At 51.3% G+C, this 19,256-nt stretch overlaps 1 protein-coding gene across 12 annotated transcripts in view; it reads left to right on the forward strand.

Annotated features, from left to right (window-relative positions):
* Nucleotides 1-18,451, forward strand: part of Dnmt3a (DNA methyltransferase 3 alpha) — a 114,363-nt gene extending 95,912 nt beyond the window's left edge. For 9 of the 12 annotated variants that reach the window (XM_017594268.3, XM_017594267.3, XM_039112664.1 and 6 more), the window contains 16 exons: nucleotides 85-243; nucleotides 847-954; nucleotides 1,134-1,290; nucleotides 1,570-1,719; nucleotides 1,810-1,854; nucleotides 4,000-4,079; nucleotides 4,408-4,520; nucleotides 4,660-4,843; nucleotides 5,072-5,156; nucleotides 6,324-6,469; nucleotides 7,114-7,204; nucleotides 7,402-7,550; nucleotides 8,390-8,475; nucleotides 9,400-9,469; nucleotides 10,640-10,758; nucleotides 11,561-18,451. In XM_017594268.3, the coding sequence (XP_017449757.1) occupies nucleotides 85-243; nucleotides 847-954; nucleotides 1,134-1,290; nucleotides 1,570-1,719; nucleotides 1,810-1,854; nucleotides 4,000-4,079; nucleotides 4,408-4,520; nucleotides 4,660-4,843; nucleotides 5,072-5,156; nucleotides 6,324-6,469; nucleotides 7,114-7,204; nucleotides 7,402-7,550; nucleotides 8,390-8,475; nucleotides 9,400-9,469; nucleotides 10,640-10,758; nucleotides 11,561-11,702 (1,884 nt within the window). In that variant the 3' untranslated portion in view covers nucleotides 11,703-18,451. Of the gene's footprint in view, nucleotides 1-84; nucleotides 244-846; nucleotides 955-1,133; nucleotides 1,291-1,569; nucleotides 1,720-1,809; nucleotides 1,855-3,999; nucleotides 4,080-4,407; nucleotides 4,521-4,659; nucleotides 4,844-5,071; nucleotides 5,157-6,323; nucleotides 6,470-7,113; nucleotides 7,205-7,401; nucleotides 7,551-8,389; nucleotides 8,476-9,399; nucleotides 9,470-10,639; nucleotides 10,763-11,560 lie in introns of those variants that run through there. The other 3 variants (NM_001003958.1, NM_001003957.1, XM_039112666.2) reach the window with 2 other exon arrangements.
* The last annotated feature ends 805 nt before the right edge of the window (nucleotides 18,452-19,256 follow it).

Raw genomic sequence — 19,256 nt, forward strand, 5'->3', positions numbered from 1 at the left:
GGACTGGGGTCGAGCTCTGGGAGGTTTCAGGGTGGCTGGCACTTAGGACTGCTGTGTATTGACTTTTGCTCCTTGGGGCTCCAGGATGGCCGGGGCTTTGGCATTGGAGAGCTGGTGTGGGGGAAACTCCGGGGCTTCTCCTGGTGGCCAGGCCGAATTGTGTCTTGGTGGATGACAGGCCGGAGCCGAGCAGCCGAAGGCACTCGCTGGGTCATGTGGTTCGGAGATGGCAAATTCTCAGTGGTGAGTCGGGCTTGGTGGTTAGGAGGTCGGGGGAGAGAATTAGGGGTCTTGGTCTTGTGGCCTGGTTTCTGCTGGGTGCCGTCTGGAATACAGGCAGTAAAAATGCACTCTGCTTGCCCTCCTTTTAGTGGAAGAAGCCATAACTAGCCATCACTGAGCTGAGCAGAAAGCGTGCTGGTCTGTCAGCTGCTGGAGCCCTTCACATAGGCGTTTTCCCACTCTTGATCTCGGCTCTTCTGTTACCATTTGTCACTTTTGTCTCTGGTCCCCCAAGGGTCCAGTGACTCTTAATGATCCTCATGCATAACCATTACAAGGCACGTGGCTTAACTGTATAGGGGACAACTGGGTATAGTATTCCCTGCTAAAGCTGGAGGGTTACAAGTTCAAGACTAACCTGAGCTCCGTAGTGCATGCTAGGCCATGCAGGACTGTGGGGGAGACTGTGTCCTATGAAAGGAACAAACTAGGGGTTGGGGATTTAGCTCAGTGGTAGAGCGCTTGCCTAGCAAGCGCAAGGCCCTGAGTTCGGTCCCCAGCTCCGAAAAAAAGAAAAAAGAAAAAAAAAAGAAAGGAACAAACTAAGGGTGGCTTGGTCCCTAGGTGTGTGTCGAGAAGCTCATGCCCCTGAGCTCCTTCTGCAGTGCGTTCCACCAGGCCACCTACAACAAGCAGCCCATGTACCGCAAAGCCATCTACGAAGTCCTCCAGGTGAGCGGCTCCAAGGAGCTTAACTATCCGGACCCCTGGAAGTCGGAGCGGAGCTGTGTTAGCCAAGCCCGAGGCCCTTGGCTCCCTGCTGTCCTCCTACCCACTGCCTGCCCACCTCTGCTGCTCTGAGTCACACTTCCCCTGACTTCTAGCCTGTCCCTACATTTGTTCCCTTCTAGGTGGCCAGCAGCCGTGCAGGGAAGCTGTTCCCAGCATGTCATGACAGCGATGAAAGTGACACTGGCAAGGCTGTGGAGGTGCAGAACAAGCAGATGATTGAGTGGGCCCTTGGCGGCTTCCAGCCCTCTGGTCCCAAAGGCCTGGAGCCACCAGAAGGTAAATGTGGTCTGGTCTGGTGCAGCTGGCACTGGGAAAGCCACACTTGGAGAGTCACAGAGCCCGCACAGTAGGGCAGAATAGAAATGGCATGTGAGGCTTCCGTCACCCCAAGGGTGTGCTGCTGCTACTGGGCGAGTCCAAAGTACCCTGTCATCCATTGGCTCACCAGACTCTCAGAACTGGGGTGTGGGAAGCCACTGAGGCAATATGGTTCCCACTGTGAGTACTCTGCTAGTATCAGCCTGTAACTATGTGACCGCTGCCTTCCTGGTACAGAGGAGAAGAATCCTTACAAGGAAGTTTACACCGACATGTGGGTGGAGCCTGAGGCAGCTGCTTATGCCCCACCCCCACCAGCCAAGAAACCCAGAAAGAGCACAACAGAGAAACCCAAGGTCAAGGAGATCATTGATGAACGCACAAGAGGTAGAACCTGGCTCTGGAGAGAGAATTGGGAGCTCTGAGGGGTGGACATCATCTGGGCAACCCCCTAATGTAGGTTTGCATCCTCTGCAGAACGGCTCGTGTATGAGGTGCGCCAGAAGTGCCGAAACATCGAGGGTAAGTGTTGGTGGGACTGGGTGGGCCTGCTCCTCACACAGCTTAGTGTGTAGAGTGGCATTGGCATGGGTTCTTGGGAAGGCTGTGACTCGGGCTGTCTGCACACCCCTCCATCCGTCCGATGCTTCTAGTCCTAGTCCTTCAGGGTTTTAAACCCTTCAGGGGAGGTTGGTCCTGTGGCCTTGACTGAAGTTGTCTCTTTCAGCCTTCACCTTCTCAAAGGCAGGATCTGTCTCCCCTGGTCCAGTGATAATGCTAACTCCAGGGTCTTGAGATCTAGAAGAATTAGGAAAGAACAGCATTGGAGGTCGTCAGGGCAACTTGGATGGACCGAGAAAGAACCCTGCTCTCGTGAATGGCTTTTGTCCTCATGGTGCCCTAGGCCTAGAATAACTGAAGGATGCAGAGCTTCGGGGATGGGGGACCGACTGCTGCCTTCAAAAACATGTGGGGGGCCTGTGAACGATGTGTGGGTGCATGCGTCTGTGGAGGGCATAGACTGATGTCAGGGGTCCTGCTCAATTGCTCTCCACCTTATTTTGTGAGACAAACCTGAATCTAAAGTTCAGAAATTTTAACTAAGCTGGATGGGCAATGAGCTCTTAAGAATTCACCCATCCTCTTCCCTCCCCAGCACTGGGATTGCAGGCTTATACTGTCATGCCTGATGGTCTCCTCCTCCTCTTCCTTCCCCTCCCTCTCCTCCTCTTCCTTCCCCTCCCTCTCCTCCTCTTCCTTCCCCTCCCTCTCCTCCTCTTCCTTCCCCTCCCTCTCCTCCTCTTCCTTCCCCTCCCTCTCCTCCTCTTCCTTCCCCTCCCTCTCCTCCTCTTCCTTCCCCTCCCTCTCCTCCTCTTCTTCCTCCTCCTCCTCTTCCTTCCCCTCCCTCTCCTCCTCTTCTTCCTCCTCCTCCTCTTCTTTCTCCTCTTCCTCCTCTTCCTTCCCCTCCCTCTCCTCCTCTTCCTCCTCTTCCTCCTCCTCCTCTTCCTTCCCCTCCCTCTCCTCCTCTTCTTCCTCCTCCTCCTCTTCCTTCCCCTCCCTCTCCTCCTCTTCTTCCTCCTCCTCTTCCACTTCCTTCCCCTCCCTCTCCTCCTCTTCTTCCTCCTCCTCCTCCACTTCCTTCCCCTCCCTTTCCTCCTCTTCTTCCTCCTCCTCCTCCTCCTCTTCCTTCCCCTCCCTCTCCTCCTCCTCTTCCTCCTCCTCCTCTTCCTTCCCCTCCCTCTCCTCCTCTTCTTCCTCCTCCTCCTCTTCCTTCCCCTCCCTCTCCTCCTCTTCCCCCTCCTCTTCCTTCCCCTCCCTCTCCTCCTCTTCCTCCTCTTCCTCCTCCTCCTCTTCCTTCCCCTCCCTCTCCTCCTCTTCCTCCTCTTCCTCCTCCTCCTCTTCCTTCCCCTCCCTCTCCTCCTCCTCTTCCTCCTCCTCCTCTTCCTCTTCATCCCCCTCCTCTTCATCTTCCTCCTCCTCCTTCTCTCCCTCCCTCTCCTCCTCTTCCTCCTCCTCTTCTTCCTGCTCTTCCTCATTCTTTTCCTCCTCTTCCTCCTTCTCGGATTTGTAAGATAGTCCCTGTGTAACCCTGGCTGTCCTAGAACTTACTCTGTAGACCAGGCTGGCCTTAAACTCACAGGGACATTCGCCTGCCTGGGATTAGACTAATGGGCCACACCACCACCCAGCACCTTTTTTCTTTTTAACTTTAAATTTTTCATGTGTATTCAGCGTCTCTTGATCGTGCCTTCCTCAGCCTCTCCATTGGACTTACTGCAACATGCTTCTTTCTTACCTTTGTCTGCCAACCCCCATAACCCGCTGAGTCCAGTTGGTGCAGCATACCTGGCTGTTGGGTGTGGATGCGGGGTCTGAACTTGGACTCTCATGCTGGCTCGAGCCATCGCTCTTCACAGCTCTTTGCAGATTTTTGCTTTGTCTTAGGGCAGAGTCTCACTGACTGAGCCTGCCTTAGACTCACTCTGTAGTCCACGCTGATCTTTGATTTTTCTCAGCCTCTCAGATGCTGAGATTATGGGAGTGACTTCTTAGTGTTGGCTGCTGTTCTGACACCCACTTTGGTGGATCCTGTTTTAGCTGGGCTCTGGCCCCAGGTGGGCAGGAACTCCAGGGAATGGATGCTCATGGCGTCCCATTATTTTACAGACATTTGTATCTCATGTGGGAGCCTCAATGTTACCCTGGAGCACCCACTCTTCATTGGTGGAATGTGCCAGAACTGTAAGGTAGGGAAACAACCCACCCACCTCGTGGCATTGGAAACCAGCACCTGACTGGATGTGGTGTGGACCCTCGCGTGCTCCAAAGATTGGGGCTCGTTCTGATCCCCTCATACTTGAGTCTTGTCCTCACGTGGGCAGGAGTGGGACTTAGAGCAATGGGTGAAGGGAGGGTGGTAGAGGCGGGTCAGACAAGCTGATGATAGGTGGGAGACCTGTAGACGGCTGCAGGATGGAGGTCTTGTGTAGTTCCCCTCTCAGCCGTCCTTGGGTTCGGAGCCTGTCTTCACTTGGCTCTGCTGCACTCCACACTGACCCTTCACATCCTCCCTAGAACTGCTTCTTGGAGTGTGCTTACCAATACGATGACGATGGGTACCAGTCCTACTGTACCATCTGCTGTGGGGGGCGCGAAGTGCTCATGTGTGGGAACAACAACTGCTGCAGGTGAGGTCTCCTCAGAGCTTCCCACTGGGCCCTCACTGCCTGTCCACCCGCGTGCTCTGGACCAGCACTCCTGCTTCCTTCTGCACCGTGGCCGATCAGGCCTGACAGTCTGTCCCCTCTTTGATGCGCTTTCTTCCAGGTGCTTTTGTGTGGAGTGTGTGGATCTCTTGGTGGGGCCAGGGGCTGCCCAAGCAGCCATTAAGGAAGACCCCTGGAACTGCTACATGTGTGGGCACAAGGGCACGTATGGGCTGCTGCGGAGACGGGAGGACTGGCCTTCTCGACTCCAGATGTTCTTCGCCAATAACCACGACCAGGAATTTGTGAGTGCTGGGGCTAGGCTGTGGTCTCACTCATGCCTTTCTGAGACTAGTCCTCCGTGACAGCCCTTGAGTAGGCAGTGGGGCCTGGGCAGGTTGCAAGAGGGACTGAGGTGTGTGTGAGCTCTGTCTCGAAGGAAGGCCTGTCATCTTCAGCTGGAGGGGCTAACACAGAATGGGGAGATAGGGGTAGTCCCAGCATGGATCTGATCAATGGTGTTCACCACTTAGGACCCCCCGAAGGTTTACCCACCTGTGCCAGCTGAGAAGAGGAAGCCCATCCGGGTGCTATCTCTCTTTGATGGGATTGCTACAGGTGAGTGGCAGGGGGCCTGAGGGTCTGCTTCTCTTCCGATAGTGGAAGTAGTAAGTTTATGTAGCCCATAAAACTGAATGATTAAGAACTAAGCATGAACCCCGCAGTGGTGGCACACGCCTTTAATCCCAGCATTCGGGAGTGAGGGAAAGGCAGGTAGATCTCTAAGTTTGAGGCTAGCCTGGTCTACAGAGCAAGTTCTAGAATGACTAGGGGTATACAATGAAACACTGTCTAAAAAAAAAGAAGGAAAGAAAGTAGTAGGCATGATACATGTTCTAGTACTTGGACAGAATAGGTCAGAAGTTCATTCCGCTTAGGCTACAGAGCTAGTTCAAGGCCTCCCAGGGTTGTGTCTCAAAAATAAAACAGTAAATGACTGATTATTGCTTGTTAGAGCTAGACATGGTGTGCATACCTTTAACCCCAGCACTCAGAAGGTAGAGGCAGGCAGATCTCTGAGTTTAAAGCCAGCTTGCTCAACATAGTAAGATCTAGCCAGCTGAGGCTACATAGTGAGGCCCTGTCCACAAAATATTAAAAGTCAATGCTGTTACACCTAAGATTATAGAGGCTCCCTGGGGAGCTATTGGGGGAGCTGTTGGGAGCAGTCGGAATGCTGTCACTGTCCCTCTCTGGCTATGGTACTGCTTCCCTGCATCAGTAGGCAGCAGAGGTTTGTAAGGAAGTTGAAACAGCTAGTTGAGAGAAAGAAAAGTGAAGGGACCCAGATTTGACCTTGGTAATCCAAAGCCATAAATAAACAGGTTGAAGTGCCGGGTGCCTGGCCACAGAAAACTGGTTCTAGGGGACTGCTGGGGGAGCTGGGCCAGTAGTGAACCATGCTACAGCAGGCACCATGCTACTGTGTCATGTGACACATGGACACTAAGCAAAGGCCACCTCTGTGGACCTGAAATCGCCTGCCGTTTTGGTTGGTCTTTCCTGGCTTTGACCACCCTTCACTGAGGCAAAGCTGAAGTGTAGTCACGGTGCTTGTCTGTGCTGATCCGCTTTGGTTTGAGAAAAGATACTGGGATCGTCACGTGGGCAAGGTGAGACTCGGGCCTACAGGTGACCCCGTGTACGCTGGCAAGATCAGTCTTAAGACCAGGTATCAGGTGGATGGCTCTGGTGACAGTGCTTCCCCTCTGCTGGCTGGCACAGGGCTCCTGGTGCTGAAGGACCTGGGCATCCAAGTGGACCGCTACATCGCCTCCGAGGTGTGCGAGGACTCCATCACAGTGGGCATGGTGCGGCACCAGGGAAAGATCATGTACGTCGGGGACGTCCGCAGCGTCACACAGAAGCATGTATGTCCGTGCGCGGGGATGTCTGTTCCCCCCCAGTGCCCTCGGCTTCTGGGGACACCGCCATCCACTCCTTCCATTCCTCTCATTTATTCCTTTTCTCCTCCGGCCTTTCTTCCTCGTTTTCCATTTTACTTCTGTGGCCTCTCTGGGCGATGAGCGGATTGGAAATGGGGATTTAAGAGCCAAAGGTAGAACATAGAACTCTTGCCTAGAGGGTCTGAAGACTCTGTTTAGGCCCAACTTGTGTAGTGGGCGGGGGTGGAGTGCTCTCCGGGGCTCCAGCTGCCCCCCCAGTGCTGTCAGGACTGTTTGTGGTAATATGTTGTGGATTGGAGAAGGCCTCCTGTCATCTAAGTGCTTCTGGGAAGTTTCAGGGGCTTAAGGGAGTGCTGGCAGTTTCATTGATCCAATCCCAGGGGGACAATCACATGATTAATCACAATTAACTCCTCCCCACCTCAGGGAAGGCTGCCATTTAGAGGGGTGGCTTGGCACCTCCTGGGCTCCTTGCTGGGTCTGTTTGCTCACTGAGATGATAAGCCTAGAAGTTCTCTAGGCTCTCCTGACTCTTAGACTCATAGGTGGTCCCCCCTCCACCTCTGCCCGTGCACAGCAGGCCCATCACATTACCTTTGTCCTCCCAGATCCAGGAGTGGGGCCCATTCGATCTGGTGATTGGGGGCAGTCCCTGCAATGACCTCTCCATCGTCAACCCTGCCCGCAAGGGACTTTACGGTAGGTTTCCTCCTCCTCCTCCTCTACCTTCTGATCTGTGCCTTCTGCACTTAGGTCTCAGGAGTTTGCTTTGGACATTTCTGCCCTGGCAGCTCCTCCGGTGGCCCCTTTCCCTCCGCCCTGACCGTGCCCAGCCTCACTACTGTGCGATGCAGACAGCCCCAGCTAATGGCTGTTTCTTTCTTCCAACCTCTCAGAGGGCACGGGCCGCCTCTTCTTTGAGTTCTACCGCCTCCTGCATGACGCGCGGCCCAAGGAGGGAGATGATCGCCCCTTCTTCTGGCTTTTTGAGAATGTGGTGGCCATGGGCGTTAGTGACAAGAGGGACATCTCGAGATTTCTTGAGGTATAGACTGCAACCTCGGTTTGGCCAGCTCACTAATGGCTTCTCCCTGTGACTGCTGCTTCATCCCTGTCGTGTCTGCATTGCGGAGCTGGGGGATTGGAGCTGGGGACTGGTGGCTTCTCCTTGCAAGGGCAGCTTGAGGAAGTCTTCCCGTGTAGAGAAGAAGCAGTGCTAGAACACATGGGCTGGGGCCAGTCCTGAGACTTCGGTTCTGTAGAGAACTGCAAAATCAGTTTTCTCTGATCAGAATGGCCGATGGCCACGCTCTGGCACCCTCGTGGGGGTCTTGTGATATCTGAGATAAAATCATGGCTTGCTTGTCTTTGCTTTCATTTCCTGTTATGTGAGCCCCTAGTTTGACACTGAGCCAAGTACAAGCCATACACAGGGGATTGCTGCTACCCAAGGCATTCTTGTGGTGGGCTCTCAGCTTACGCTCCTGTCAGCCCAAGCTCAGTGATAACTCAGATGGTGAATGTGAGGGCATAGTACACAAACGGGCTTGCTCTGCTAAGGTCTTACAGAGTCACCAGCCTTGTGGCCATTCTTCCAAGAGTGAACCTCATTTTAAGCACACAGGAGTCACCCATAGTGCTACTGGAACAATAACCGTTCCTAGCATTACAGAAAGTTCCGTTGGATCATGCTGGTCTGTCTCGAATGTTCTAGCAATCGCATGGGGAATGTTCTGACCTTGGGTCTTCAGGTCATTACAGCGTATGACTTCCTAAGAAAGAAGTTCCTCTGGGGAGTCGAGGCTCTTGGGCAGCCTGGTTACCCAGCAGTATTTAATTAATACTTCCTCTTTGGTCGCCTTGAAACAATCTCCTGTTTTACAGTCTAACCCCGTGATGATCGACGCCAAAGAAGTGTCTGCTGCACACAGGGCCCGTTATTTCTGGGGTAACCTTCCTGGCATGAACAGGTTAGTTATGGTTCCTGGCATGGGGGATATGGGAGGAGGGGCTGCAGGGCTACAGGCAGGACAGACGGCCCAAGGGAAACTGAGTGTCCAGCCAGGATTGCCTTTGCTGAGGCTGCTGCTCTGACGTGCTTTTTTTGTTTGTTTGTTTTTTAAATACCTTCTTGGGAAAATGGATACTGAAGATTTAGCGTCTTCTGTGGACACTGAGCTGCAACCCCAGCCTGGTGTCTGGGACAGGTTCTCTATAGTCTAAGTCTGACTTCAAACGTGGGGCTCCTCAATGCTTCTTTTCCTTCTTTTTTTTTTTTTTTTTTTTTTTCGGAGCTGGGGACCGAACCCAGGGCCTTGTGCTTCCTAGGCAAGCGCTCCACTACTGAGCTAAATCCCCAACCCCGCTTCTTTCCCTTCTTGAGTGTTGGGATGGTACCCAGCTATCTCTTACCCTAGGAAAGGGCAATGTCAAAAGTGGGCCTCACATCCCCCGTTCTGCCCTGAGGTACTACACAGCAACACAGACCCTTAGCTTTTGGATGGAGAAAAACTTTTGTCTTGGGCTAGCCTCAAACACCTCCCTGGTGCTGCTCTTTCCTGCAGGAGTTTTTGTTTTGTTTTGTTTGTTTATAAAGGGTGCCTTTTTAAGGTTTATGTTCCAATCAGTTTCAGCCAGTATACCCACCCCTAAAACAAACCACCAGAAAGCAAGATGCAGGTGGCTTATGTACTTTTTGTCCCCAGGTAGGTGTTAGCTGCCTGGTATGTATTTTTGAAACCCCCTTTAAATTTGCCTGTAAGGATTAAGGCCTGTTTGGTTGCTTGTGGGCAGGCACGGTATGCAGACGGTTATGCTGTGTGTGTTGTGCCAGGGGGTGGTACTTAGATAGGGTTTTCCTGCTTTGTGCTTCTATGGTGTCTCTTGCTTTCTAGGCCATTGGCATCCACTGTGAATGATAAGCTGGAGTTGCAAGAGTGTCTGGAACACGGCAGAATAGCCAAGGTGAGCCTCAGCACCCGGGCAGTGTGGTGGGTGCTAGGACAGCAGGCTAAGGAGGGCGTGGCCGAGCTGCACACCACCCATTTGACCTCTTGGGATGGTGTGGGAGCATAGAGCCAGTTGGCCAGGGACTGAGCCAAGCATGCTGACCCTTAGCCTCTCCTGATGTGTTTCGTCCATCCCACCCTGGGTAGGCACTGTGGGGTCTTTAACAAGGTTCTGGGAAGTACAGAGGCTTTTGTTTGTATACGCGTATGGGCGTTCTGCCTGCATATTCTCTGCACTGTATCTATGCTTGCTTGGAGAGGCCAGAAAAGGTTGTGAAATCCCCTGAGACTGGAGTTAAAGATGGTTGCAAGCCTCCATGTGGGTACTGGGAAGTGGAGCAGTGTTCTCAATCACTGAGACATCTCTCCAGCCTCAGAGCTTTTTAAGTTGGGTGTCCCAGGTCTCAACTTGCCAGCGCAGTCCCTACGAGGGTTGTCTGGGTCTCCCCACGTACTGATTCCCCTGTCTTCTGTGCTTCTTGCTTTTGATTGCTGGCTAGAACCTAAGTCTGCCCTTTCTGAAACTTTGGGCTTTCTCTCCCCCCCCCCCCCCAAATCCTGCCTCCTGGACATTGGCTGTTTGTCTATACCATGTGTCTGATCTCCATGCCTGCTTACACAGCATGGCATTTCCCCCTCTCCTTCATCTTCCTCCAGGCTGCTGCTGAGATTTAGTTTGCCTTTTCTGGAGTTTTTCTCTTCAACTAATAAAATGGTTCTTCAAAAAGAAAGATGCTTTTGTTCGTGTTTGGCTAGGACCTACAAGCCTGCAGCACGGAGGGAGGGCTCTTCTGAAGTAGTTTCTCTCTGGAGAATGCTCACACGAGCATTCAGATGTTAGGCTCCGCCCATACAGTCTAGCTTTCTAGACTGCAGGTCTCTACAATGGGCCTGTGAGCAGCTGAGTTATTGACATCCTTCTGCCTGAAAGTTGCTCCCCCTGAGAGAGCCACAGGCTTGGAAGACTTGGGGTGGGGGGGCTAGCCACAGCTGCTGCCTCTAGTCCTGTTAGCCTGATTAGACCAAGATTGCCCAAGTGCCCTCTGAGTGGGAAGGGCAGCAGGGACCAGCCAGTGATGCTGGCTCACTATGATGCCGCTTAGTCCTCTGCCTCTTTATCTTCTAGTTCAGCAAAGTGAGGACCATTACCACCAGGTCAAACTCCATAAAGCAGGGCAAAGACCAGCATTTCCCTGTCTTCATGAATGAGAAGGAAGACATCCTCTGGTGCACTGAAATGGAAAGGTAGCGTGCTGGGTGCTTGCGTCTGGCCAGGGCTGGGTTGGAAGGAAGACTCTGCGTCAGCTGCCACATCCTCATTTCCCCCAAATTCCTTGTGAGTGAATTTTAACAAACCTTTCCCAGCATGCCAGGCTCCTGGAGAGGACCTGTACATTCTGTGGCTGGGTTCCTATTCCAAAGGGTCTTGGAGTCACCCAAAGAGCCCACTAGAACATCCCAACACAGTCTGGCTTCCTGGGCTTGGATACTAGGTATTTCGTGTGTGCTTTGAAAGCCAGTCTAGATGGCTGTGAACTGCACAGATGGCACACAGCTGGGTGGGCTCTGCTTGGGTTTGAGTAGGATTTAGACAAAGGCTGTTCTGGGGGGGGGGCGGGGGAAAAGCTGTTCTCACAGACACCTGGGCAATGGGAACCGCTGAACTCACCAAGTCAGGGGAGCGTCCCATTCTTTGAGACCCCTCTCTTCACAGTGAGGTTATTTAGGGATGAATCAGACTGTATTCAGACTCTGGCTGCCTGCGCCTCCAGATCTCATGGAGTCTGTTGAACACATCCAGAGGAGGCATTTCAGAGATCTGGGGCTTTTTTTGTTGGTTTTGTTTTGTTTTAAGTACTGCCTTTGTTTCTGGTAAATGTGACCCCTTGAAGCTGGGATTATACTACCTATCTTCAAATCCACAGGAAGCCTGGCCCATGACTGAATTGCCATGAAGAACAGGGCAGCCCATGATAGGAATTCAGAGTAAACTAACACCCACCGTCTCACCCACACTCACTGGGCCCTTTCTGCCTTCCTCCCACAGGGTGTTTGGCTTCCCTGTCCACTACACAGACGTCTCCAACATGAGCCGCTTGGCGAGGCAGAGACTGCTGGGCCGATCGTGGAGCGTGCCAGTCATCCGCCACCTCTTCGCTCCGCTGAAGGAATATTTTGCTTGTGTGTAAGGGACATGGGGGCAAACTGAAGTAGTGATGATAACCAAGTTAAACAAACAAAAAAACAAAACACAATAAAACACCAAGAACGAGAGGACGGAGAGAAGTTCAGCACCCAGAAGAGAAAAAGGAATTTAAAGCAAACCACAGAGGAGGAAATGCCGGAGGGCTTGGCCTTGCAGAAGGGTTGGACATCATCTCTTGAGTTTTCAATGTTCATCTTCAGTCCTAACTAAAACGCAGGATAGGCCCCTCCCCTTCCTCCCCTCCGGTCCTAGGAGGCGAACCTTTTGTTTTCTACTCTTTTTTTCAGAGGGGTTTTCTGTTTGTTTGGGTTTTTGTTTCTTGCTGTGACTGAAACAAGAGAGTTAATTGCAGCAAAATCAGTAACAACAAAAAGTAATGCCTTGGAGAGGAAAGGGAGAGAGGGAAAATTCTATAAAAACTTAAAATATTGTTTTTTTTTTTTCCTTTTCTATATATCTCTTTGGTTGTCTCTAGCCTGATCAGATAGGAGCACAAACAGGAACAGAATAGAGACCCTCGGAGGCAGAGTCTCCTCTCGCAGCCCCCGAGCGGTCTCAACAGCACCATCCCTGGTCATGCAGAACAGAACCCAACTAGCAGCAGGGCGCTGAGAATACCACACCAGACACTTTTCTACAGTATTTCAGGTGCCTACCACACAGGAAACCTTGAAGAAAACCAGTTTCTAGAAGCCGCTGTTACCTCTTGTTTACAGTTTATATATATACGATAGATATGAGATATATATATAAAAGGTACTGTTAACTACTGTACATCCCAACTTCATAATGGTGCTTTCAAAACAGCGAGATGAGCAAAAACATCAACCTCCACCTGGCCCTCTGTGCAAAGGGTTTCAGCCCAGGATGGGGGAGGGAAGCAGCTAGAGGGTGTCGTTTTTTTTTTTTTTTTTTGTCCCTCTTGGTTTTTAACAAACCAAAGGAGGAACCATATTGCCCCCACCCCCACCCCACCCCATGCCTAGCTTCTCCTGCCAAAAGTGGGGCTCAGCTGAGGTGGTCGGAACCTGGGGAAGCGGAGTGTGGAATTTATCCAGACTCGCGTGCAATAACCTTTGAATATGAATCTAAAACGACTGCCTCAGAAAAATGGCTTAAAAAAAAAAAAAGTTGTCCCTGATTTTGAATCTGTCAGCCACATTGAAGGCCCCCTTGTGGGATAAGAAATAATCCAGAGTGAGGGAAAGTGATCCGCCATTAACCCCACCTGGAGCAAATAAAAAAACATACAAAACGTACTGGTGCTTTCTGTCTAAGTTGCCTTTTGTGTGTTCTTTTATGAGGCCCCCCACTACCCCCTGTGCACACGGCAGCTCCGGTCCTGGAATGTGATGTTTTTGGTCATCTCTAAAGACTGCAGTTTCATACTTGGGAGGCTGATGACACCTTTATTATAATTATTCTTATGGTTCTGGCTATAATTGTTCATTTTAAGATTTTCTTTGAGAAAACAAAAACCCAACACCCTTCCCTTTAGGTTTCAAACCAAGGTGCAGGGGGGTGGCAGGTGCTTTTTTTTCTTTTCTTTTTTTTTAAGGACCAGTGGCTCTGGTGCCCTGGCTTCCACCCCTCAGGCCAGGTGGGCCACTGGGCAGTACAGCACCAAGCCAGGCAGCCAGGGAGTTCCAAGGCCCGCCCTCCGGGCCGTCATTCTTCTCTTCTTCCCTCCTCGTGAGTCCGGTGTGTCAGGGCTGGAGGGAGGCCGGGGCAGCCTCTCTCCTTGTGTGCGTGGTTGGAGTGGCGTGTGTTTCTTTTCTAGTGTTTGGTCCGATAGCTGTGCTCTTACCTTGAGTCAGCTTCACCTGGGGCCTGTGCGCTCACACTTTGTTCTGCTTCCTACCCAGGGCAGCCTGGCATTGGCCGTGGGAAGGGAAGGTGTTGTTGGCCCCGGGGTGAGGGCTTGTCTGGATGGATGGAGTGTAGATATGTGGCATATAGAGATATATATTTTATAATGGGAGGGGGGACGGCACCTCCTGAGACCAGCAGAGGCTGGGAGGTGTGCTGTCAAGCACATGGTCCCGAGACCGCATCCCTAGAAAGATGGGGCCTGTGATAGGCCCTGTATAAATACATAGATAGGGTCGTGTATAAGAAATTTACACAGTGGGGGTTGGAGGGAGCAGGCTCTGTGTTGAGCCTGGGTCCCTCCCGCAGACAGCCCCACAAACAGTATATCAGTCTGACACATGCACAGGGACTTCTCTCTGTCTGGATGCACACCAGGGAGCTCCCAGCACACTTCTCCCCAGGGTCAGGATGCTGGAGTCGCTCTGCAGCTCTCACACATCTGTTGCCCTGATGACAGGTAGACTCGATCCCAGAAGTTGCTAGGTGCTGAAGTCAGGAAAAGGAGGAGGTTTGATCCAAGCAGGTGCTTCCTCTAGCAGGTCTGTGTTCTATACCCTTTGCCCCTGGTGATGTCAAAGATTCTTCTGTTAGCAGCCTGTGGTTACTGACCTGCAACTCTAGGCACCAGTCAAGTCAGCCCTCGACTCCCCCTACCTATTCTCCCCAACCAAAGTCGAACTGAAATCTGTCTTGGCCATTGGTCTTCCATTGGGAACATAAAATATTAAAAAAATTTAAAATGGGACAGTGTACCTCACTTTTGGAGTAAAGCAAATCATTAATTAGTGTTAGAACTAAACAAAGGCTTTGTCCCCTTGCTCACTGCTCAGGAGTAAGCTTAGCTGGTGGCTTGGTAACACCTCTTGGGCTGTGTGGTCCTGCCCACCTCTGCTCATTTTCTCTGGATAGTTTTAAAATGACAGCTAGTTTTCCCTGCCGTGGCAGGTAGTGACTATGGGGCTGGGGCATCCAGGAGAGGGGATGCTTGCCCACTTGGAGTCCCTATACTAAATGTGATAGCTCCCCTGCTCCAGCAGGGCTCCATTCTGACCTGGAGTCCACCAGCACCATGCAGGAGGACTGGAGGGGAGGAAGGCTGCTTTAGGCAGTCTAAGGTGCTCCCTCCCCAACTAGCAATGGCAAGGTCTTCCCAGCTCCTGTCAGGACTGTCTTCAAGGTCCTCCCACCTCTGCCCACTGCTTATGTGAAGAAGCTAGCCTTCCCCAGGAGCCTCATGCCACCCCAGCTGGGCCTGGTGCTCCCCAATGCCTGGGGTTAATGTGAGGGCTCAGGAAGAGGGGTCTCTGTCAATGGATGTGGCATTCTCAAGGGACTGAGTAGAGGCTCCCAGGTGGCTGGCCGATACTGACTTGACAAGTTCCCTAATAGATTCCCATGGGGCCTCTTCACTAGCTTTCCTTCCAGCCCAGTCTTACCATAGTGTGTAGGCACCAGTCCAGTTAGCCCCCAATATCTTTTGGGGAGGTCTTTGTGACTGCGCCTGCTTGGTCTTCATCCATCTCTACCCCAAGTGGGGCTTCTAGGGTCACCTCCAAGGAGAGCTCCTAGGATGCTGTGGTAGCTGAGCAGAGGCTGTGGGGAGTTGGCAGAGCATGTAGGAGCTAGTTCACTGTAGGTGGAATTGAAGCTGGAGTCAGGTCATGGGATGGGAGGATCCCCAAAGGTTCCCCGCGGGCTTTCCTTTCCAAAGAATAGTCTTGTTTCCCCTAGAAACTAAGGTGCTGGGGGACTGAGTGACAGCCACCCCTCTGCTGGTGCTGTGTGAAGTCTCACACCCAAGATCTGTGTGTGGCCCTTGCCAGGGGATGTAGCTGGTGCTAGTGCCAGGGTCACAGAACCAAGGCCTCCTGAGGAGGCACACATGCTAGCGGGGTCCCAAGCTGGTGCTAATTCCTCTCCACAGGACCCAGAAGCCTGGGAGCCTGCAGTAAGCTGATCCCTGCTGTGAACACCCATTAGAAAGCCAAAGTCCCACAGGTAGAACCACAGGCATAAAGACCCCTGTGGCTTTTGGCAAATGACCAGAAGTGTGGATGCAGAAGCAACAGGTAGAGTTGGTGGCCCTTGCGGGCCAACATCAAAAGCATATACCTTCCCCAATAGCATCTCTGTACTGGAGATGCTGTGGTCATCACATGCTGGTTTAGGAATTAGTCTGAGCCACCTTGAAGAAATGTGCTCACAAGAAGATACAGATTATTGGTTTCTCTATTTACTACGCAGTTTGTCCAGAGAGTAGAAGCAAATTCCCGGGCTTGTCCGGTTGGTGCAAAGCTGCTGTGACACTATAGGGTCTTCAGAACCGGTCACTGTAGGGGTCCTGGCTGTGAGCTGGGACGGTGTGACCATTGCAGCTGTGTTTCCAAGCAGGCCTGTGTTTGTTTGCATCTGAGCTTGGCACTTGTGATGAGGTGGCCGTGCTCACTTGTTCACTTGGCAGAGAACAGCCGAAGCCTGTCACCCTGTGATGGTGTGTGGAGTTTGTGGCCCTTCTGATTGGTCCTGTCCCATCCGGTCGGTACCCATGCTAGGAGCAGTGCTGGTTCGGAAGAACCCCCAAGGAAAGGACTCGGGTTGGTCAGGGTCATTGTGAGCTCGCATATGTTTGTGTGGAGAAAGCCGAGGTCTTTGGGAGGAAAGGCCTTGTCCTTTCAGGCTTCCAAGACAACAGCTAAGGTTGGCCTTTGGTTGGAGACAAGTCTCTAGGCCAGACACTGGAGTTTCAGCATTGAGACCAAGAGGTAGGCCAAGATCGGGATGTATGGAAGGCCGTTGCTGGTAGGAAGGCACAGCTTCTCTAGGGGACCCCAGGAACTCCTGTAACTGGCTCTCCCATTGGGATGAACCCCATTTGTGGGCTCATAAAGCGGCCTCCTAACTCCACCCAGTCCCCGAGCCTGAGGACATGAGCAGTGGTCTAAAGTCTCACCTAGTCCCATTTTACAGACTAATTTGATTGTCCGGCCCTAGAATTCTATAGAAACAACAATAATGAAAAGTTGAAATTCCTTAGAATATGCAGAGGGAGGGGATGACTCACACGGTGCTAAACACATTTTATTAAAAATATATATTGTTAAATTAAGTCTGCTGTCTGGACAATGATGTTCTGTTTTGTTTTCTTGTAGTGGAGTTTAAAAGAGACTATTATTTTACTCTGATATATTATTATTAAAAAGGCATTTTAACTTTGTACTTGAAAACTAAGTGAACGATTTCACGTGTTTTAGCTGAGGCATCGAAGTATCGGGTGCTTACTTGTGGGAAATCATGTATTCATACTACAAAATAAACTCCGTGGCTGGTTTGGTAATAACTTTTACTGTTACAGACGATTTCGCTTTGACCCCGGTGGCAGAGCACTTTTACTCCACATTCCACGCAGCTAAGTGCAGGACCTTCCAGAACCTTCCCCTAGTCCCCCTCGGTCCTCTTTCCGTTCCTCTTCCTATCTCTCTCTTTTCCTATTTTTTCTTTTTAAATTGTCGTTTGTTTTCCCTGGTCCCAGCTTCCTTCTACCACTGTATTTTTTTGTTAGGGTTGCTTCTCTATTTATTGACAGTAATACTGTACATTTCACAGTCTGGTTCTGGGGCAGCCAGGAGGGGTGTGGGGGGCTGCGCACAGCTTGCCGCACCATCCGGTGTCCCGTTGTATCTCTGTGTACGTGATGCTTGTGACATAGCTGTTGAAGAAATAATTAAAAAGGTCAATGCGTACAGCAGGTGTAGACAGTCCGTCAGTTCCGCTTTCATCACTTTTCTTTTTCTTTTTTTTTTTTTTTTTTTTGTGCCCAGAAGAATATAATAAAGCTCCTTTCTAATGTACTTGTGCTGGAGAACACTTGAATAAATGGACTGTTTTTGTGCAAAAAGAAAAATGGAAAACGAAAAGCACCGTCATAATGTCCTTTTGTCCTGCGACTCCTTTCCCCTGATGTGACAGCTCGCGGTCCTCCAGTGGGCTGAAGTGGGTGTGCATAATATCTGGGGGGCGTCTGGGGAATGGATTTCTAACGCAGCTCTCGAGTGGGTGTTAACTAGGGGCTGGGACCCAAGGGCAGAGGGAGTTTGGCTCAAGATCAAAGAGTCGGACAAAGATGAAGTTGTCTGGTTGACTTCCAGACACAGCAGATGTCTTGAGACCAGAACAGGAAGCAGATCAGCATCCTGGTTAGGTGGCAGGAGAACCAGTGGGGACTTACCGATGCCAGGCTCAGAAGGAAGAAGTGAGGAAAGGAGGGAGACAGCTGGGCCCTGGGGGAACCCTAGAAGAACCTCGGGTTTAAAGGCAATCTTTGCCAACACGTGACAGGTAACCCAAGGGCTGGGGCCAGTGGCCAACAGGCTACTGCTGGTCTGAGTGTAGGCTCTCTGGCAGGGCCTTATGGCCTGAGGTGTTATTGCCCATGGTGTCTCTGTCTCACCTTTCTAGAAGGTCAGTCTGAATGCAGAGTCTGTCTGTCCCCCATATCTCCGGGAGTAGCCAGTAGGCTTGGCCTGGGTTTCCACTCCTAAGGATTGTTCAGGCTGTCTCCTCCCCCAGGCTTTTGGGCGGGTTTGGGATAGCAGACACACTGTGTGGGGATCCTTGAGCAGATGGGGAAAGCTCGGCTAGACAGGTTTTCTCATGGGCACTTTTTCTTGCTTTTTTCCCTTTGACAAGGTTGTAAATGTATATTTGGCTTTTACTCTACTTCTTTTCTCGATGTTTTTCAATGTTGATGTGGAATCTTACTTTCAAATGGCTGCATGGTATTTTCTTGTTGAATGTTTGTTTATATATATTTTATTTTCGCTATAAATAGAGCTTCAATAAACATCTTTATGTTTTGGCTTCCCCCTTTTTGTATTTTTTTTCCCTTGAAATAGATTCCCAGAACTGAGACCAATTGGAGAAAGTCACAGTGGACATTTTGGTTTCTGCCTGATTCCTTCAACGAGACCAGCAGGCAGGCTTTGAGTTCCAGCTCAGAGATTCTGTCTGGCAAGAAACAAACTGGGCCCTTAGTGAGCCATCCCCACCCGTGCCTCTGCCTGTTCTCCACAGCACCACAAGTTCCCTGGGGCTGAGTTGATTTAGAAAGGAAGCCAGGCTCACTGTTCTGAAAGCTGGGTCCAGGATCCAGGGCCTCATGCTGTCTGTCACAACAGACACAGGCAGAAGAGATACTTTAATACCAACTTCATATAGAACCCCAGCCTCAAAGGCCCGCCTCACCAATGCTGCTACCGAGAAATGCAGAGAAAGACAAGCCACACTGAACCTGTAACACACATGTGTTAATCCCAGTGGGAAAGTGTACATGTTACATTCATGTCTAGAAGTCAGAGCATAAAATTGGGTGTGATAAAAGCAACTTGACTTGCGCTACCCACTAGCCCTCAGTCCCTTACCACCACCACCACCACCACCACCACCACCACCACCACCACCCCCCCCTCCCAGTGCTGGGATTATAGGTGTGAAACCTGGCTTTTTATATAGGTTCTTGGGATTGAACTCAGGTCTTTATACTTACACAGCAAGCAGGTTTTTCCAAGGAACCATCTCCAGCCCAAGACTCTTTTAAGAAGGTAGACACTAAGTAGAAGCAGGAGGGTTTTGCAAATCCTCTTTGTTGGAAGCATACAGATAGGGACAA

The sequence above is a fragment of the Rattus norvegicus genome, chromosome 6, assembly GCF_036323735.1.
Source record: "Rattus norvegicus strain BN/NHsdMcwi chromosome 6, GRCr8, whole genome shotgun sequence".
NCBI lineage: Eukaryota > Metazoa > Chordata > Mammalia > Rodentia > Muridae > Rattus > Rattus norvegicus.